The sequence below is a fragment of the Kwoniella shivajii genome, chromosome 8, assembly GCF_035658355.1.
Source record: "Kwoniella shivajii chromosome 8, complete sequence".
Lineage (NCBI taxonomy): Eukaryota > Fungi > Basidiomycota > Tremellomycetes > Tremellales > Cryptococcaceae > Kwoniella > Kwoniella shivajii.
This window is the reverse complement of record NC_085915.1, coordinates 282,932-302,680: the sequence shown is the minus strand read 5'-3', so window position 1 is coordinate 302,680 and position 19,749 is coordinate 282,932. Positions and strand designations below refer to the sequence as shown.

General features: G+C 43.1%; 7 protein-coding genes across 7 annotated transcripts; 4 read left to right on the top strand and 3 right to left on the bottom strand.

The window, feature by feature from the left end:
- Nucleotides 1–56: 56 nt before the first annotated feature.
- IL334_005877 (uncharacterized protein) lies at nucleotides 57–2,751 on the bottom strand (the record flags this gene model as incomplete). Its single annotated transcript, XM_062937583.1, has 8 exons — nucleotides 57–80; nucleotides 205–538; nucleotides 607–694; nucleotides 753–1,005; nucleotides 1,062–1,733; nucleotides 1,820–2,194; nucleotides 2,361–2,593; nucleotides 2,730–2,751. 8 exons carry the CDS (start codon nucleotides 2,749–2,751, stop codon nucleotides 57–59), a joined length of 2,001 nt encoding a protein of 666 aa, XP_062793634.1.
- Nucleotides 2,752–3,161: 410 nt separating this feature from the next.
- Nucleotides 3,162–5,489, top strand: IL334_005876 (DNA polymerase epsilon subunit B; the record flags this gene model as incomplete). The annotated part of the gene is made up of 12 exons (XM_062937582.1): nucleotides 3,162–3,194; nucleotides 3,264–3,335; nucleotides 3,422–3,491; nucleotides 3,558–3,619; nucleotides 3,702–3,823; nucleotides 3,881–3,962; nucleotides 4,026–4,229; nucleotides 4,283–4,407; nucleotides 4,466–4,523; nucleotides 4,578–4,791; nucleotides 4,864–5,165; nucleotides 5,223–5,489. The coding sequence occupies 12 exons, from the start codon at nucleotides 3,162–3,164 to the stop codon at nucleotides 5,487–5,489; spliced, it is 1,611 nt and encodes a 536-aa protein (XP_062793633.1).
- A 995-nt stretch (nucleotides 5,490–6,484) lies between these two features.
- On the top strand, nucleotides 6,485–7,581 carry IL334_005875 (40S ribosomal protein S15; the record flags this gene model as incomplete). Its single annotated transcript, XM_062937581.1, has 5 exons — nucleotides 6,485–6,487; nucleotides 6,782–6,904; nucleotides 7,088–7,273; nucleotides 7,390–7,457; nucleotides 7,521–7,581. 5 exons carry the CDS (start codon nucleotides 6,485–6,487, stop codon nucleotides 7,579–7,581), a joined length of 441 nt encoding a protein of 146 aa, XP_062793632.1.
- Nucleotides 7,582–8,645: 1,064 nt separating this feature from the next.
- IL334_005874 (uncharacterized protein) lies at nucleotides 8,646–10,266 on the top strand (the record flags this gene model as incomplete). Its single annotated transcript, XM_062937580.1, has 6 exons — nucleotides 8,646–9,153; nucleotides 9,232–9,470; nucleotides 9,565–9,699; nucleotides 9,762–9,945; nucleotides 10,015–10,048; nucleotides 10,119–10,266. The coding sequence occupies 6 exons, from the start codon at nucleotides 8,646–8,648 to the stop codon at nucleotides 10,264–10,266; spliced, it is 1,248 nt and encodes a 415-aa protein (XP_062793631.1).
- Nucleotides 10,267–10,740: 474 nt separating this feature from the next.
- On the bottom strand, nucleotides 10,741–11,212 carry IL334_005873 (uncharacterized protein; the record flags this gene model as incomplete). The annotated part of the gene is made up of 2 exons (XM_062937579.1): nucleotides 10,741–10,923; nucleotides 11,045–11,212. 2 exons carry the CDS (start codon nucleotides 11,210–11,212, stop codon nucleotides 10,741–10,743), a joined length of 351 nt encoding a protein of 116 aa, XP_062793630.1.
- Nucleotides 11,213–13,395: 2,183 nt separating this feature from the next.
- On the top strand, nucleotides 13,396–15,910 carry IL334_005872 (uncharacterized protein; the record flags this gene model as incomplete). The annotated part of the gene is made up of 5 exons (XM_062937578.1): nucleotides 13,396–13,687; nucleotides 13,752–13,811; nucleotides 13,874–14,050; nucleotides 14,105–15,228; nucleotides 15,293–15,910. 5 exons carry the CDS (start codon nucleotides 13,396–13,398, stop codon nucleotides 15,908–15,910), a joined length of 2,271 nt encoding a protein of 756 aa, XP_062793629.1.
- Nucleotides 15,911–16,464: 554 nt separating this feature from the next.
- On the bottom strand, nucleotides 16,465–19,253 carry IL334_005871 (uncharacterized protein; the record flags this gene model as incomplete). The annotated part of the gene is made up of 10 exons (XM_062937577.1): nucleotides 16,465–16,661; nucleotides 16,757–17,063; nucleotides 17,177–17,236; nucleotides 17,325–17,668; nucleotides 17,740–17,823; nucleotides 17,886–17,979; nucleotides 18,053–18,300; nucleotides 18,391–18,630; nucleotides 18,718–18,886; nucleotides 18,993–19,253. 10 exons carry the CDS (start codon nucleotides 19,251–19,253, stop codon nucleotides 16,465–16,467), a joined length of 2,004 nt encoding a protein of 667 aa, XP_062793628.1.
- Between the last annotated feature and the right edge of the window lie 496 nt (nucleotides 19,254–19,749).

Here is a 19,749-nt window from a genome sequence, read left to right as displayed (position 1 = left end):
AACATATACACAACTTCCGCTATTCTCTCTACTTGCGTTACATCGGTCAGAAGCGCCTAATGATCTGATAACCATCGATACTATATCGTTGAATCATTGATTAGCGTCTCATGCAAGATATAAGTTGAGGGTTGACTACTCTGTGATGCGCGAGGTGTAGAGCATAGAATGATACGGCATGAGGCAGAAAGGTATTACACTCACCTCAAACCTGAAGTCGCTCTTTCTTCTTTGACACCAGCTATTTTCCCAATCGAAATAATAATAACCACCTTGTTCGTAATCTTCCGTTATTGCTTGTGGGTTATGTGCTCTTTGGAACCAAGTTAAATACTGCTTATGAAATCTCCAAGATTGTCGTTTCAACTCTCTTGCTGCTAACCATTGTTCATATGTTCCAGTCATGTAGTAGAAAATGTAGAATAATTGATCGAGGTCTAATCTTGAATATATCGATTTATCTTCTAGTATAGGTAATCTGCTTTGGGGGTAATATGACGGTGCCTTGATTGGGTTCTTTGGATGGTAATAACGTGGTCTGAGAGTGTTTGTTATCAGCACACTTGATCAGATGCTAAGTCTAGCAAAGATCATCATTCGACTTACGGCTCAGCATCTAATTGTTGAGGAACATTGGTGTAACTTCCATCAAGAGCAGAGTTGAGCTCATGCACATCGTTCGTCCTTCTCTTAGCTACAGCCCAGTTAATCAGATCAGCATTGAATATCTTATATTTTCACATCCGACTTACACATCTCCTTGGCCACTTCGAAGCTATGCATCAAATTACCCATGACACCTGGTTGAGGTGGTTGAGGTTGTGTTGAAGGAGGAGGTTGTTGGGCTGCTCGACTAGACTCGGCATGCTGAGGTGTGTATCCTGGCGGAGGAGCAGCTGCTGACTGTGATGATGTAGCAGGAGTCTGTATTTGGGTGGAGGCCTGAGTCGATGGAAGTGGTGATTGAGCTGACTCAAGACCAGGGGGTGGTGGTAGTGCATGACCCTATTTACAAATTTCAGAATCAGCTCTGTTGGGTGTATTGCGTGAGTGAAGCTTACGTTTGTTTGGCTTTCCATTTGAGTTGGGCTGGGCTCTTCGATAGGTGGACTTGGATCTTGAGCAGGGGCAGGTGTAGGTGCTTCTTCTTGAGGAGTCTCGGATAGTTGGGCAGGAAGAGGTTCTTTGGCTTTAGATGGTGAAGCCTCAGGTGCAGGTCCAGGAGGAGGAACAGTAGCTTGCGAAGGGGAGGCTATTGACGCTGCTACTGCTGCTGCCGCTGCGGCCGCATATCTGATTGGTGGAAGAGCAGCTTTTAGTGTAGGTACAGGCGCAGTAGCCGGTGTTGCCAGTGGAGCAGGCGCAGTAGCCGGGACTGGAACGGGGTTAGAAATTGCAGGTACCTGAGGTATTGGTTCAGCGGTCTTCGCTTTGGTTTCTAATGTAGCTTTCCTAGAAGGTGTCTTCTTTGCTGACACAGGACTTGGCGGAGTATCGTCTGTGGAAGGAGCTTTTGAAGCAGGAGTGGTCTTTTTTACCACGATTTCTTCCTTTGCAGGTGTTTTCGGTGCTGCTGGCGGTGGTGGATTGAGGTTTTCTGAAACATCGGCAATTGAAGCTTCCTCGTCAATATTAGACGAATCATCAACATGACCATAGTCGTGTATGTAATCCTCTTCTTCTTGTAAGTTGAGTTCGTCATAAATTCCTTGATCGAAATCAAAGTCTTCCTCCTATGCGCCAGTTTTGTTGTCAGTTAGTGCGTTGTAAATTCAAGAAAAGATGGTACGATAATTATAAGTGATTATCAACAACTCACTGTATTAGCCTCCAGAAAGTATTTGACATCTTCTTGGATTGATTCAACATCTTCAACAGGTAATTGACCATTTTCCAGCATTCTTTGGCATATTTCTAATTTTCCAATATGCCATTGTCTTCTTTCGTTCAACTCATCCAGTTCACCTAATCTATCTCCCGCAGATTTCTTCTTCCTTGTGGCTTGTAACGATTCAGCTTCAGCTTCTGTCAACTCGATTTGTCTAGATAATTCATCGGTGGTGTTTCCAACCCATTCAATCATATCCCGTCTCGCTTTTTCTGCTGGATCGAGCTTTGATTGAGCGATTAAACCTTCTTTCGAGAATGCTTTCATCTTCATTTCTTTCTCTAATGCTTTGAAGCGTTCCATTTGCTGCATGGAACAAGGGTAATCAGCTATGATTCGGCTATGACAGTAGCAGCGTCACAGTCGTGGGCGAGGAAGTATTTTGAAGATGCTCTTGCCAAGCAGACTCGCTGAGCCTCCCATTCGCCTTCCATGATCACCTCTAATGACGATAATCACTTCACAAACTCACAGTCTCGATCAGCCTCCTATTATCCAATAATGCGGTCTTATCCTTTATATCACCATTACCTATCCAAGCTTTTATTTGATCTCTCATCTTTTGTAATTTCTTAATTTGAGCTTTGAGATCATTCTCGGTCTTCTCCTTTTGAGTAGCATTGGTGGCATGACCTAATTTATCAAACGTGAACTCAAAGGTTTCCACTCCCACAGCCACTTGTTTCAGCGTCTTGTCGATCTCAGCTATATCGATATTACCATGATGAATTTAGGTTATATGTCAAGTTGAAGGGTGGCCAAGTAAAGAAGAATGGAAAGAAAAGCAAAACTATCAGCTCTCATCTCACAAAGCTTGTCAGCAATATAACGAGTCACTCACCCGTCAGCTTTCTCATCGACATCTTGCTCTGTATCTATGAGTGATGAAGACTTGCTATTGATGTTGTAAAGTATTGATCAATTCTTCTCAGACGAGACAATGAAATCAAACTGTTTTAGCTTCCTCCTCGTTTTCCCTTCGCAGACTATACAGTAGTAAAACCCCCGGGTCTGAAATATCACTTTCCCCGGATTATCATCGCATGCCTATTATGGCACTGCACTTCTTCCTATCCGCACCTTCGCCTATTCCAGTCAAACATGTTTGATGCCTTACGTAATATAGAGTTGCACGCGAGGTGGAGGAAGCCAGACAACATTGAGCAAGTCGAAAAGATAGAAAGAAAAACGCGTAAAGAATGTTGTTATTGGAGATTGCCTATCTTATCATACCGTATCTATCACGGCCATAAGTCAAGGACGAGAGCACAGGATGGTCAATTTGCTGAGAGCAGCCATCGTGAAGGTGAGTTCTCAGTTGTAAAAATCAAATTTGTTTTAGGATATATATCTGATGATATCTCTATGGGTATAGGTCTTTTCGACCAAATATTCACTTACTATTCCTTCAGCTGTCATGCAATACATCGAGCAGGTCTTGGTAGAAGTGAGTGAATCTACTATATGAAATTGGTCATTTGACCCTGAAAATCAACATTACATTAGAAGCTGATCTGCAAGTCCTACCACTAGAATGAAATACCGGAAGATGAATGGATCATAGGACTTGAATTCTGGGCTAAAGAGTATCTGAAAGGAGAAGGTGAGCTCGATATTGCCCCGCGCTTTAATTAAAGTATAGCTCATTTTCCTTTCCTATGCCTCGCAGAGTCTTCATCTCTCGTGTCACTCCCCGCATTACAGAAGGCATATGAAAGTCTACAACTAGGTGTGGGTAAAATCTCTTCAAAGCCTTCATCCCTTTTGACCTAAGTTTCTCTATACGGTGGCTCATAATCGCTTGTTCACATAGAATACAGATGATACCGCTCAGGCGGATCCATCAGAAATTAATGTCGAGTCACACTTCTCAGTGATAGATTCCTTCGATATGCCGCCAGTACATTTTGATCCAGTTAGAGGAGGCTTCACCACGTAAGTTTCTTTCATCTGTTATCTAATGTGAAACTAATCCACGAATGTGACACAAAGAACAAAGTTCAAGCCTTGTTTAGCTGGCCAAGCATCCAGTAGATCGGCATTCCTAAGAGAAAGATGGGGAATCATCAAAGAGGTCCGTTACATTACTGTACCTACTCTTTCAGTGACAGATGATTGACGTTGACTATTTCAATAGATTATACTCAGAAACGAAAATTTCACACCACCGGCAATAGGAGGACATGACCGATCGAATTACCTCAAGTTGACATCAACACGTAATCTACTTGGCAGAGCCGGCCAGTTATTCTTGCTGTTTGGAATGCTATCCAGAGACCCAGAAGGCAGATTATGTGTCGAGGACGGTGAAGGAAGAGTAGTGCTGGACATGGATGACGCTGTGAGCTTCCTGTGACAGGAATCAAGAAAGGCAAGAAGCTGACATACCCTTAGGTACCGGGAGAAGGTCTGTTCACCGAAGGATGTATGGTACTGATAGAAGGGGAATATACGATAGATGAGACTATCAGAGTACTGGCTATGGGTCATCCCCCTAGTGAGAAACGAGATATAGCGAGGTGAGCTAGATCTTCTTCTTGAAAGATGAGGAGCATGAAGCTGACATATTAGGTGCAGAGGTCTGCATGGACATGTGGACTTTCTAGGTGGAGGAGCTATGTCATTGAAGGAAGAGGTCAGTCATCGGCTCGAACCTGGTGTGTTATTGCATGCTGACACGAGCTTTCAGCAGAAATACCTTCCGTCAATACAGGCTAATACCCAAGTGTCCTTTGTTGTCCTTTCCGATGTATGGCTAGATCATCCACGTACGATACCGGCTCTGCGGCGGATGTTGGAAGGTTACGCCGAAGCTGTAGAATTCAGACCTATGGCTTTCGTATTTTGCGGTAACTTCAGTCAGAAAGGTTGGGAAGGAGATGGAGGACTCAAGCGATACACCAGTAGGTTAAAGTGGTTCCTGATTGCTGTAAATCGGTTGAGGCAAAGCTGACAAAAATGCTATCTCTGATTAGATGGCTTCAACTCTCTCACCGATCTTCTTCTCGAATTCCCACTCCTCCACGCATCACACTTCGTTTTCGTTCCCGGACCATTAGATCCGTGGTCTTCGACAACACTACCTCGGCCTGCTATTCCGTCAGTCTTTGCCTCTCGTTTGACGCAAAGGATACCGAGAGCAAGATTCGTCTCCAACCCTTGCAGATTGCGATATTTTGGTATGGAGCTGGTGATATGTAGGGAAGATTTGATGGGTAAAATGGTTAGAAACCTGGTGGGAGTCAAGAAAGAAGGTGAAGCGGATATGAAGAGATATGTTAGTTTATTCCTCACACGACGTTTTCTTCCAAGTTTGACGCAGGAATGGTTGTAGCTCGTTCAAACGATTCTCGATCAAACACACCTTTCGCCTCTTCCAATATCAATCCGGCCGACACTATGGGAGTATGATCACGCTCTTCGTCTTTACCCCATGCCTTCAGCAGTGGTTTTAGCTGATAAATACGAACGATACGAGTTGACTTATGAGGGTTGTCACGTTTTCAATCCTGGTAGATTCGTGGGGTCAGGTGGTGAAGGTGGAGGAGAATTTGAATGGAGCATGTACTACCCTGCTACAGGAAGAAGCGAGAGGAGGTAAGTTGCGCGTTCTAGCTTGAGAAAGTTTGGGTTATGCTGATTTTGACGGTTATGGGATTAGTGCTTTAACTTTAGAACAATAAGTAGATTATCCAGTTTGTAGAACTATTCTGTTGTATAATATACCGGCATCGTCACACCTTATGCATTTTTCATACGTCCCATTGCCTTCGATACTATCGATAGTTTCGAAAACAATCAATTCGATAGAATGTCGAATCTCCCTTCGCCTTCCTCCAACGCGATAAAAGTCGAAGAAAGCAATATCTACAACTTGCCATACCGAGGTACTTTGAGCTGAAAGAAGATACAAATAGTCTTTCTCACCTCGCTCCGTTTCTCCTTTACTCGTGTGTCGAGGTTTGAAAGGAAAGCATCGCTGAGATGCATCGAGGTTTAGTTTGAAGAGAGAAGAAAAAGGAAGGAAAGTGAAAGTATAAAGTCATTCGCATTGAGCTTTTTGGGTTGAAACGATACGTGAAACGGAATCAAAATCCAAACAGTTCATGGGAGAAAATCAATAAATTGGTTCCCTCATAAAACAACTAACGTACGCCAAAGAGGATAACGCCGTAACTCCGGAATATTTCGATGAGGCGAAATTTCACCAAAATGATTTTCCCTTTTCTCATGATTTTGGGTGGATGCACCATACAGCATCTGTACCACGGATCACTCACTGCTCTCTCTGTCTCTGTCACACCTCACTGCACACCACTCAGACCGTCGGATTGTGCGATTCAACGTTTTTTTAATCATCAAATCAGATCCACATCAGAGTTACTCTTCTCTTTCCCTTCATCCATCTAGAATTGTACGTCCATTCCCTATAGAGAAGGACGCATACCGATCAGGAGTAATTGCTAACGTATAGAAATCCATTGCATCAATTTCGTCCTTTTCCCTCTCCATCGCCATTCAATCTTCCAATTCTGCAATCTCCATAAATAAAATCCATTCTCAATCGATACTTTCATCTTGAAAACAATCAGCAAAATGGTAAGTTATTACAATCGAACGAGAGGAATTCTGTATCAGGCGAGGAAATGGGATATCGGGAATAGGTGGAAAGGTGGAATTGTGAGACAGGAAGATGGGATGAGTGTGTCGTGGGGAATATGACGGACGGTGTATGTTAATGTGAAAAGATAAATCGCATCGTTCACTACATGAAGAAAAGTGGAATCACAAGACTATTGGAATATAGGAAAGGAAGATTGATCGAGGAAGAGGATGCACGATAATCATGATTATGATTTGGACACAGGCTGATTATACCTCATTGACCTTTAGGCCGATTTCACTACCGGAGAGGAAGCTGCTGCCAAAAAGGCCTCGAGATCCTTCAAGAAGTACCAATACAGAGGTGTCGAGCTCGACAACCTCCTTGATCTCTCCAATGAGGACTTCATCGAGGTGCGTTTCAGATGATGGATCTTGTAAGAATGGGAAGGAGAAAAAGCTGATATTCCTGGTTTCATTATTCTTTTTTTTTTTTATATCCTGCTTGATCTCCCTCTTTATCCATCACCACATACTGTCACACCAACTACATCCCTTTCCGTATCCTGATCGACAATCTCCCGTCATATGATACAGCTCGTCCACGCTCGAGCTCGAAGAAGGTTCCAAAGAGGTCTTAAAAGACGACCTTTAGGTCTCATCAAGAAGCTCCGAAATGCTAAGAAAGATGCCGGACCCAACGAGAAACCCGCCATGGTCAAGACTCATTTACGAGACATGATCATCGTCCCAGAGATGATCGGAAGTGTTGTTGGTGTTTACGTGAGTAGTATTTCCTCAGAGCAAAAAAAAAGAAAAAGATCAGGTGTCGGACGAGGCAAGATGTAACACTCTGATTTGGGATACCCGAAACTGACGAATTGCTGTCATCACTGTAGAACGGTAAAACCTTCACCACTGTTGAAGTTAAACCTGAAATGACTGGTCACTACCTCGGTGAATTCTCGTGAGTAATGATTCCACTTATGTCAATCTAGGTTACGACCCGCTCATTTCTCCTTCCATGCAGCATTACCTACAAACCCGTCGGTCACTCTCGAGGTGCTAACATGAAAGACTCTCGATTGTAAGTCAACTCTTATCTGATTTGCGTCTTGATAAACAAACTGATATGTAAACCTTTAACAGCGTTCCTCTTAAATAAGCGGTTCGAAGAAAGAGTGGATACAAGGGATGTAGTGATTATGGTAGTTTCTTCTTACATTTGGGATTTTGTATCATGAATGCAGATACGATTCCTTCCTTTGAAGTGGACTGCTGGCTAGCATACGTGTTGTCGAGTAATGAGATCAGGGCTGGCGCAAAGCAAAAATGCAGAGCTGACTGAAACGCAGTTGCACTCGGGACTGCAACGATTGCATCGTTGCATGACAATATGAATGGTGCGCAAATCTTTGCATCATCTTCGTTGTCTTGTATGGGGCATAATTTAGCAACATACACTTTAAGTGGAGGCTGATCTCGGTGATATCTCTCGGTTTCGAGATATACAAGGACGCATTCCATCTTCTTTAGCTTGTTGTATCAACCTGTTCTGTGGTTGCACACCATCGACAAGCTAAGCTCATCTTCACTCGGTCAAGATCTCGACCGTATGCCTGAACATGCAGCTCAGGACTGATCAACTGAGACTCCTCGTTTCAACGGTACCCATCTTAGACTGATTAATCAACGGAAAGGTCAATCATCTGTTCCTTTATCGGGATGAAGTTCAACCATGCAATTGTCGTCTATGCTGTGGTCTGCGGGCTTATTGTGGTATTAGCAGGAGATGGTGAAGACACTAACGGTAAAAAGGATGCAGAGGAGGTCAGTGTAAATTATCCCTCTTGTCTCCTGATCTTCTATGATTGATATTGTGCAATCATCCCTTAATCAATAAAGGATACTTCGTTCATGCGACATTCCTTTGATCGAACATGTAACTCTGACAAAGATCTCGAGACCGAGGTCAAGCTATTTTGGGTGCCAGACATTGTATAAAAGAGCTAATATAATTTGATGTCTCAATTTCGAAAAGGTATCAAGATCGATTAATCCTTTTGTCAACAATAATAATTTAATTGAGAGTTGTACTCTCTTTCATATTACATTCTTTCGATTTGATATCATTACGAATCATTATTATACTACCATGAGGATGACTACCCTATCTCTCCTCTCGATCTTACCGTTCATAGGCTCAGCCTTGGGAGGTACCGCTTGTAAACCCGGAGCCACGACCGCTGCATCTGTAATTGGTGTAGGAGCTGTTGCTACAGATGGTTCAGCCGGTGTAACTGCTGCAACTGAACCTACTGGAAATTCCATTAATCCAGATAGTGGGCTCCCATCTACCGCTGCATCTACTACTGCCGGTGGAATATCAGCAGTAGCAACTGATGCTGCCTCAAGTACAGGTGCCGGTTCTGCCTCTGTTCCAGTGAACACACCTGCCGCACCTTCCGTCATCCCAAGTACTCTAGAGCTCAAAGAACCAAGTAAGAAAGAATGCGGCTGTGGCTACAATGTTTCAGCTTTCGGTGGTTTTTATATGCCTTATCGTTTCGCCTTTGACTTTTCGACTGTTGAAGATAAGGATTTTACTGGACCTGATGATTTGTTGGAATATGGATTCAGGATTAATAAAGGTCATCATGTTGGTAAGTCATCCAAGCTGCCCATCTTATACATAGTACATAGTAGCATCCAGATTCTATTACTAATCATACAACCTCCAGGTGGTCCATCGAGCACTGGTACTAGTGAAACTGGCGAATCGGAACCTATCAATCAATGTTTAGGTGACCCATCAAGTGTTTCCTTCAATAACGGCAGTTTGCTTTTGACCATGAAAGCTAATCAAGTACTATCGGGCGAGATGAAGTGCCCAGAAGTGATTCACAACAACAGTACCTTGTATGGTATCTTCCAATCTGAAATTCAACTTACTGACACCCCTGGTACCTGTCAAGCCATGGTGAGTCCATAATAACGTTCCACAGAGAATTTACCTCAAACGAATGTCAGCTGACCTACTGTACGATATTCGTTCCCACTCGAAATCGGTTTAGTGGCTCAACCATACCGATTCTGCAGCATGGGGAGATGAGCTTGACATAGAAGTTATTGGAGGCGCGATCCTCAGTCCCAATGCACAAAAGACACCTCCTGGTCTATACTCCAGTAATTGGGATCCCATGGGTGATGTGAGTGAAAGTGACAACTTTACGTGTATAATACGACGCTGACAACTATATCGAAATGAAAGCCTAACTTTCCTCTTGATTCCACAAAATTGCCCCACACATTCGGCAAAGACGGAAACAAGCAACCTGATCCGTTCCCATCTGATCCTACTGGAGACTTCCAAAAATTCGCTATAGCATGGCTACCTGGAGATTATTCACCTAGATATTATAATGGGAAAGAAATTGGTTCACCCAAGCAGTACAGTGAGCGCATTTCTGGATTACGAGCATACGAATTGAAGGAATGCGACTGAGTTCCTAATTGTCATATAGACGCCATTCATCCTCAAGAGCTGAGTATCAACAAGTGAGTACCTGAACATATATATATACAATTGATCGAGGTTATTTGAATACTGATGACCTTGCTTTCTCAGCTGGTCTAACGGTTCTCCAGGCTGGAGTGCAGGTCCTCCTACACAAGACTCCAAAATGAGAGTCAGAAGTGTATTGTTCTACTATCGAACAGAGGAACAACAAGATTTGATTCAAGGTTGTAAATTGGAAGATATCTGTGAGGTCTAAATGTCGATCACATTGATTAGTATTCTTGTGTATAGTGCAAAATATTTCGAAACACGTTGTTCATATTCATCTGGGTCAGAGACCACTTACCTACCTTTTATCTTCGTTATGTATATATCTTGTATCATCACGACTGCTATGCATTCCCCTTTTTTACCTGAAAAAGTGAAATATAACGAATACGTTTGCCCAATCATTAGCCGAGCAGCCACTGGGTTAGAGATCTCCGCTGTGTGCACGTATGCCGCGAGCTGTTCACGAACTATCATCGATGCATTCAACTTAAGAACAGAGACTCTTCTACTTTACCCAGCAGGCCATAAACTTCAATGATAGTCGTATCTCTACCAAAGCAGACATTGAGTGTGATTAAACATCAATATCCTCCGCTGGTCTAGCTACATCAGATCTCCAATGATGTTTCTGAACAGGGTTGATTTCATATAAATTGATTTCTACGAAGATGTCTTGCATCTAATTTTTTACTAATCCTCTAGTTTTGTAGTTCTTGTAAGAATTGACTTTGGAGAGGTTGTGTTCAATGATATCGGTTTGGGTAATTTCGGAAAAGTTGCCGTTTTCAGAAGATGGGATCAATTTGGTCGAGGCGAAATATCTTACAGAGTAAATTGAACCAAAATTGACTTGTTTCGATACCTTTTGATGAGTATTGTGAGCCAGGAATCCCTTCCATACTGGTCACCGAGAAGTGGAAGTCGGAAGGATGAAAAAGTCGTTGAATATGAGATACGGAGAGTGATGTGGCAATTTGACTCACCTGAATGGCGAAAGCATGATTTCTGGATTTATCACCATTGCCATGACCAATTTCAGGTTTTCCAGCAAAAGCGAAGAAATCGTTGAATTCAGCTTCCCTATCCGTGCGTCTGTTTTTATAGCCTTGAAGGGGAGCAGAAAACTCGAGGATATCGACTGGAGCGGTCATTGTTCTTTGAGCTTGGTTGGTGTCAGCTTTCTTAAGACGATTTGTATGAAAGCTGTAATATCGGGAAGAGATCAAGAATCATTCGCATCATTGGGCTCTATATACCAATCGTACGACAGATCTCAGACGACAAGATTCTTTGACTGTTTCACAGTACCCGCGGATGCTGTGTTGCGACCGAATAAAGGGGATCAAACTTGATTTCACAATTCTTTTTTTGATGAGAGATAGTTTGGTATCGCCCTTTCTCTCTCGACAGTTGATCACAAGACGGACCTAGTCTATTCTTCCCATCAGCAGTCTGAATCTAATTGATTCTGCTTCAATCGAATTGCCCCTGCCTTTCAACCCAAACATAGTGTAAGTCATGTTTGTTTTATCTGCTGACCCTGGACACATAGTTCTGCCTTTTCACGCCTTCGATAAATTCTGATAAATGTGTCATATGGCATCAATATTATATGGGAGTAATCAGCAGGACTCAGCGAAATGCGAATAAACATGACAGGATTGGTTGGCGACGAGTGAAAGTTCAGACTCTGCTGTACATATGCCTGTCATAGAACAGATGTAATTTCGGGATACGACGCGCAAACTATGGAAAAGCACGCGCTATCGCTGCACCCGTTGTCAAGGTCAACTCACTACCCTCCTTCCCGAGGTTGGATTGCGGAGAAGTACAGATAGATCTAGAATAAGAATTAGTCTCAGAAAGGGATTGATGCTGATCGGGTGAAAAGTGAACCACTCTACTCTATGACCTTTTGATGGATGGCTTCAAGGTACTGATGGGATGCTAGCAACCCTCGAATTGAAAAGTATAAACCCCTTGTGCACTAAGGGCAATCAATGAAACAATACAACCGTCTCCCCTCCTTTATTCTTACATTTTGTCTTCACCATGTCTGTGTCCCCATGAAAACGAAGTAATCATTTCAGAAGCATAAACTCTACTTGAATGTAAAGATAAACAGTGAAGAAATAACAGTTTACAGGAATCATGGTATATTGCACCCACATACCTAACCATAATTTCCACTTCTCACTTATCCCGAATCCGATATCGAACACCGCTTTTTGATCATTGATTAGTGCTGAACTAGAAACCCCTCGATCTCGGGAACTGAATCCTCCTGACGATCAATCACACTTTCACTCTACTCTAGATTGGAACAAGGTTTTAGTCAACACACTCGCTTCCCTTTGGTACCAAGAACAATCGTGGTCATGATCCCATCAAATCCTTCAATATCAATATCATCAAGGGTCTCAGGGTTACTGACGAATGAGAATAAACACGCTGATCAATCGTTTTTTTCCGTTTTCAAGTTCAACATTTTGATGGTTGATAAGGTGAATGATGATTTTGATCTTGATCTAATGCTGAACGACATCTTGATCTGCGTGTGAAAAAAAAACAATAGTAAGACATCTTGATACTGATGATGGTGTTGATAGGAACGAAAGATGATTTGATGTTGACTATTGATGATGATGATCAATTGATACACGCACTCGCACACACACACATACACACACAACGTGAATCATATTTTTGGAAAGGTAAATCAACAGGAGTGGGGGAAGAACACGATCATACTATATAGTGTGAAAGGAGTGTCCTTTGTTATTGACGAAATGAGATCTGTGCGGGGTGTACAACTTTATTCTGTCAAATGAAAAACTTGTGATTCAGTCCACAAAATCGACAATATTGGGATGGATGATTGCAAGGACACGATATAAATCGTCCTCGAAATGACCAAGTATTGACATTTACTCGCTCATCTACCCTCATTCCAACATTCCACTTCAACTTCACCATACCAAACAAAAACAAGTACTTGTGATACCTTAAAATAATCAGTTTCGCCCATCTGTCCTACTGTCTTTTGAGCATCCTATCTTGACATTTACCAATCAATCAATTTCAGGCAGAACATTCGCTTCTCTCACATCGAATACAAGGATCCTTTCAAGTAGAAAATCAAATCGTTCATCCAACGTTGATTTTTTCTATCCATCGTAAGTAATAAACCTTTTCACCTAGATCGACATTTAAATTCTCCTAACCCCCGTTTATCACATTGCCTGTGCACCTTGCACAACACTGATCTTGATTCATCAGAGATGAATCACTGTCTGACCATCTTTTGTTTGCTTCACCCCGATAGGCTCCTAGAATGGTACCTCCCAACACCTACAATCCTTCTATCACGACTTTCTATCCTGAAGAAAGAGCGCCAAATGGCAGCAATCAAGCTCAGGTTCGAAGAACATCATCTCGACATCAGAACAAGTATCATCACATCCAAACGCAACCCTCACAATCCGCCTCACAACGCCAATCCCTTGATTATGATGAGGGCATCATCTCCAACGATGATGCAAGCGATGTTGAGATCACCTTGAACAGTTCCTCTAATCTTGTCAAGTACAACCGAGGTACAAACGATGAAGGTCTCAAGCATCAATGTAAGCCTTCTACGCTGTATCCAGTCGAATAACGGGCTCTTGAGCTGATTTTCTTTTTTTATAGTCAACAAACACAACAAACTGGACAATCAAGGTGGTTTCGATGGAACAACGTATGATTTAGGTGAGTATAGCCCTGATTTCCATCTTCTTTTCGAGACATTGCTGATTACTGAAAATCTCCAGGTCCTGTTCACGACGTAACGCCCTACTCTGACGTTCGATCTCGCCCTCGTTTGGTCGACTTCGGTGTCGGGGCTGTCAACCGCCATCTCAACAGCGGCACCATCTCTCGAGAGTCAACACTCACTGCGAATCCATTCAAAGAACCAAGGAATCATAGAGCTATGTCTTATGCCAAAGGTAAATTCATTCTTCTACTTAGCACTTCTGATAGAAGCTGACGTTTCTAATCAGGCTTCATCACTTCGCCAATTGACGAAACATCTGTGACAACCACATCGGCGAATGGTTCTACTCGTGAACCTCACACAGGCACGACTCTTCACCAACATCCATCCCAAAATCCTGCTACAACAGCTCAAAATTCCATTCCGAAAGCTTCTCAACTGCTCACTACACCCACTCAAACTATGAATTATTCGCAGTCTTCTGGTCAACCTATCATGCACAGGAACGTTCTTCCTAACCTCAACCGGTTCGCTAGTGCCGAATATATTGCTGCTGTCATCGCGACTTCTCCACCCACTTTGGATGAACAGGATCTCCCGATCACACGATCATTCTCCTTTGCATCACCACCTTATTCTGATCAAGACATTCCAGCGCCTATACCATACAACTCAGAATACCCTCACCCACTTACCGCTTATGCTTCCCCTCGTGTCAACGCAGAGGTTGTCAGGAAAAGTGGATTCGACAAACTCCTTCAACATCTTGTTGAAACCGACTTACCACTCGCTTTAGGTTCAAGGTTGTATGATGCTGGTTTCCGAGATCTCGAATCAAGCGTTTACCTTTTCTTCTCTTTCGAAGGTACTCAAGGTAACGGCATTCCGGAAAGTCTTTGGTCCAAACTTGAATCCACCACCTCAGCTCGATTGCCAGCTGGTCAATTGCCTTTGGGCATCGCCGGTGTAAGTCCCTTTGTGGAATCAAATCTCGATATGCCACCAAGATTTGCTCAAATTCAATCGAACCACCAAGCTACCATCCAACATGGAATGCTTACTCCACCAAGCTCCGTTGGAGAAAACGATTATTTTCCCAAAGCCTTGGTTTCTTCTGGCTACAATCACGAATACGATCTTACTCCTCGAGCGTCTTCACATCACCATCTGATCAGACAAGCTGCCTCAATGGGCCATGTAAGATATCCTCCACATGATTCTGAGTTTAATCAACAACAATATCAAAGATCTATATCACAAACTCATCCTCAAACCATACCGCCTTTTACCCATCAACAAGGTGTCAATTCTATTCCTGGTGATTTTACAACAATCTCGCCCTTTTTCAAGACCGAACTCTGTGCAGCCTGGGAGCAGGGTCGCCATTGTAAGTATGGTGGTCAGTGCCAAGTGAGTTCCCATTTCTTCCAGCTTCGGCATGGACAAGGTGACTGATTTCCAGTTATATCTGTAGTATGCCCACGGATACGATGAGCTTCGACATGCTCATCATCCTCGACACGTTGAGGAATCGTCTACATCGAGTCATGGTGCATTCGTACTTTCTAGAAATCCACAAATCGTCGAAACCTACGGAATGGTCTCCCCTTCTGTTTCCAGGTCTCGATCAAACCAGCCTCATCCGAGAGTAGCCGCAATCGCTACTCACCAAATCCACCCTCATCCCCGAGTTGAGCCAAGACGAGCCTCCTGCCCACCTCAACAACTCCCAACTCTTCCGGAGCACGATCATCTTATTCCTCTTCCTTCTCGGCAGCAATGCTTGACCATTCCAGCTCCGATTGGAGCTGAAAGGCCAATCATTTCTACCCCATCGTCTGTCGCCATCATGAAGTCTTCCCGCTCCTCGATCGAGACGTGGGAAGACATGCCACCTTTCATTCTCGCTGGATCCAGTACCGATTCATCGAGTCTTTCCACCTCGTCAGACTCGACCAGAAGTATCGGAATGGTATACAGCGAGAGCAGTGCTATCGTTGGTGGTGATGCCGGAAGAAGGCCTATCCAAAATCGAGATGATCTTGCTCTCCCTATCCTTAGTCTCTCGGCCGGTAATTCAATCTGGAGATGAACGTGTCTCTACCGACCCGACAAACTTCTACCCTTGTATTTGAGTTCTTCCATAATTTTCCTCCCTCGTTTGTCGAGACTATCAATATTGGTTTCTCTATTTCTTTTTGGTCATTGTTTGATCTTGAAATTGTGTCTTCTATTCAATTCTTTTTTTTTCCGTTTCCAGGATTTCATGTTTTGAGATTGGAGGCTGTACTTGTGATATTTGTACTCTTTTGTGTCTCATTTGTACTCCGTGTTTTTCCATATGTAATTGTCAAGTGTGAATCGGACCAGAACAGCAGAGTCGAGTATCGTTGTGAAGAAAGCGTGAGATAGGAGAAAGTAGAAACAATCGGGAACAAAAAAAGTGAATACATGCCAATGCATTTTCATCATGGTCTCAAGATTAGTATGAGAGGTGTCCATTTCGAACGAGATAGGATATAATCAAGGTACAAAAGTGATTGCGAATACAGGTGATGCGTGATTACATTTTACAAGCGGGGCAGTGTAATTTGGTTGAGGAGAGATCTTCGGAGAAAGGGCGAAGATGAGGGTGCTTTTATTTGATTAAACTCCATTGGAAGGATTTGAGTTGGAGTTGGAGTTGGAGTTGGAGTTGGAGTTGGAGTTTGAATTGTTGTTGGAGGAAGAAGTAGTGGTCGAAAGTAATTTTGACATTGGTTGGGCGTATGCCAATGATCTTTTAACGTAGAATAACATGTAGGCTTTTTGGCTTAGAACAGCTGATAAGGTTGTTGGAGTGACTACATCATCACGGGGTGATCAGGATTCGACGTTCACAAAAAGGCCCACAAAGGGATAGATATTTAAGTAGTATATCATGTGTGGATCAGCTCACCTTTATCGTCATCACAATGCCACCATTCTTCACCTTCTCTAACATCGGCCCAATAATGTCCATTATCTAATTTGCCTTCGTGAGTGACGACCGCGAATAGATCGTAAATGAATAAGGAATCAGGTAATATATCTTGTTTCAAATTTGGATCGGAGATTGGAGCTGGATGTTCCTCATTCCCATCTTCTTTCGATGATGACGCTTCGTCTGCTGAAGGAGAATCTACATATGGTCGCATATCCAATGTCGAAGGGAATCTAACTCTCGTTTCGATCTTAGATGATGTGGTAGTCATATGAGCGAATCGCTAATTGATTTCAGTTGAAATTCTAAAGTCAGCATGTCCCTCATACTTATTACAGTGTCCAGGAGGTGACCTCATGAGAGGGAGACGAGATTGTACGAAAGATCGATGCTTACTTTTAATTGGAAAGATAAGACAGGTGCTAATTTCTTTATAGTCAAATTTTTAGTTGCAAACTAAAAGAATAGCATGATCAGTCTCCCCAATGATTGTATAAAAATCGCTGTGTGGATCAAGATGGGAAATCAGTCCAGTTACACTCACCGTATTTGGTCCGCCACCACATTTCGAACATTCATAACCTTTTCCACCAGTATCCGCACCACCTATGGTTTCTGACGCGCAAAACCTTCTCAACATTCCAGCTAAAGTCAATTGGGAACTGCCATTTCCGTTTCCGTTGCCATTTCCGATAGATGTTGATCCTCCACCTATACCTTCAGAAGAAGAAGTGGATGTTGTGGAAGTAATGGTCGCAGTCGAAGTACCTGCCAATAGTGAATATGGGAAATCTAGTTGAATATCTAGTATGGGATCGATAGTTGATGAAGTTGAAGAACACGAAGAGCATGTTACCGAAGAAAGTAGTGATCCTGCAAACGTTTGATCTGACAATGAACAATTTAGCAGCTTCTCCACGATACAGCTTTGATTTACCAGTGGCATGAAAGGTACTCACGTGCTATACAATTACAACTTGACAATTGGCCTTTTGCGTGTGCGTGGATCTGGTCCAATGCAGCGAGGAAGAATGAATGGGCGTCTATTCATATATCGATTCGTCAGATATCTACTGTGTGGTTCCGATGCAGCCCAGAGACGTACCTTGTTGGCCATACCCTTCTAGCTCTGCGCTAGCGTGCCACATAGCATATAGCATAGTTATAGGTCCAAAAGGGGATTTGTCCTCATTGTAGAACTATGTTGAACACAATTTGCAGTCGGAAGTCAGCTTCTTGGACAACATGACATATTTTGTGATTGAATCTTACCTCTTCGAAAGCACGGTCCATCTCACAACACATGCATCCTTTTTCTCTTTCCATTCCCGGTGCACCATTAGGAGCTTCTGCTCCCAAAAAAGGTTTTCCCACACTCAATCCCTTGGATCCATTTGGACATACATGCCGATTATGTTTATCCGATAAGAAATAAGCTTTGAGCAATGGATTGTGGATCAGGGATTGTAATATAGCGGATAAGAAACACGTTTGTGAAAGATTCAACAATGGTCGCAGACCTGAATAAGCGCAGTGCGTTAGCGATTAAAACCATTCTCAAGACTGAGCTCGGACGAACGAAAGGAAGGAAAGAGAGATAAGCTGCTCACCTCTACAAGAGCTTTTGCTCACTTCAGTCTCTTCGATCTTGACCATATTACTTGGGTTCCAAGCTTTCCAAGGACCTCTACCTCTGCCTCTTCCGCCACCTACCAGACCTGGTTCTCGGGATTTATCATGTGTCTCTTCCATCCTTATTCGAACAATACGAAATATAGATTCGAATTGATCGGGGTAGATCGTATCGGAACATGATGAACAATAGATAGCACCGGAAGAGGGATCCACAGCTAAAATTCAGGTAAATAATAAGCTAATTTCCTACTTTGATTTCATCGCACAAGGGCCAAAGGAAGGTAATGAAAAGGAAAGCGTACCAAAGATACATTCACCGTTACTGCTCTGCCAATGTGAACGCAGACAGTCCTTTGAGTTTGATGAAGATGATACCCCAGTGAAGGATAAACAGCCAATGTATGGGCAGGTCAAACACGCCCAGGGCCTAGTGAGCGTCGTCGAGCAAGTGTGGCATTCAGGTGGTGAGGTCTGAAAATGATGTTTTTCCATCGTCAGCATTGGGAAACTTATCTATCAACAGCTAGTGCCACGATTATATTTCAGATGGTCATTCGCATTAAATGTTGTTATTCACCTTTCGTCGTTTCACACCTTCAGCTACAGCTCCCCACCTGACTGCCTCTGTGAATCGCTTTTCCACCTCTATCTTCTTCGTGCTGACCGCCGGGGGAGGAACGCTGGCTGAAGATCCATCTTGCGATGATTGAGTCAATTGGGATAATAATGAAGGTGAAGTCAGGAGTGACGAGAGATGAGTACAGATAGAAGTGTCTGGTCTGGCGAACAAAGAGGTAGATGGAAGAGATGAAGGTGTAATGAGAGTCGTGGATGTCATGTTGATTTGCGTTTCAGGCAAGGATTTATTTGCCTCTGACCTTTTGCGTTTGACAGCGGAGCTATACCGTGATAGACTCTGTCTTGTTTCGCTTTGAGACGACTTGGCGTTGTCTTTGTGTCGTATCCTCGGATAGAAGTACCAAATCTTCGCAATATAATAGATGAAATAAAATAAAAGATGTTAAGATGATTTCGGGCCATTGACCGATGATGATCATCGCCACGTGAGCAGAGTGGGGTCCAAGCGAGACTTACGTAAGCGACATACACCATCTTTTACCCCATTTTCGAAAAACGCGTCAACGCGACTTCTTCATCAACATCAGAGAAAACAAAATCTCATTCATTGTTTGGCTTTCTTCATCTCATCACCCTTGTCAGATTGCCTCCTCTATAGCTTACACGTACAGCAGTCATCTCTTGCAGTCATCTCAACATCCCCCTACTGGATCTCACAGGCAGTCCTGCTCATTTGATCAACGTTGATTACTCCG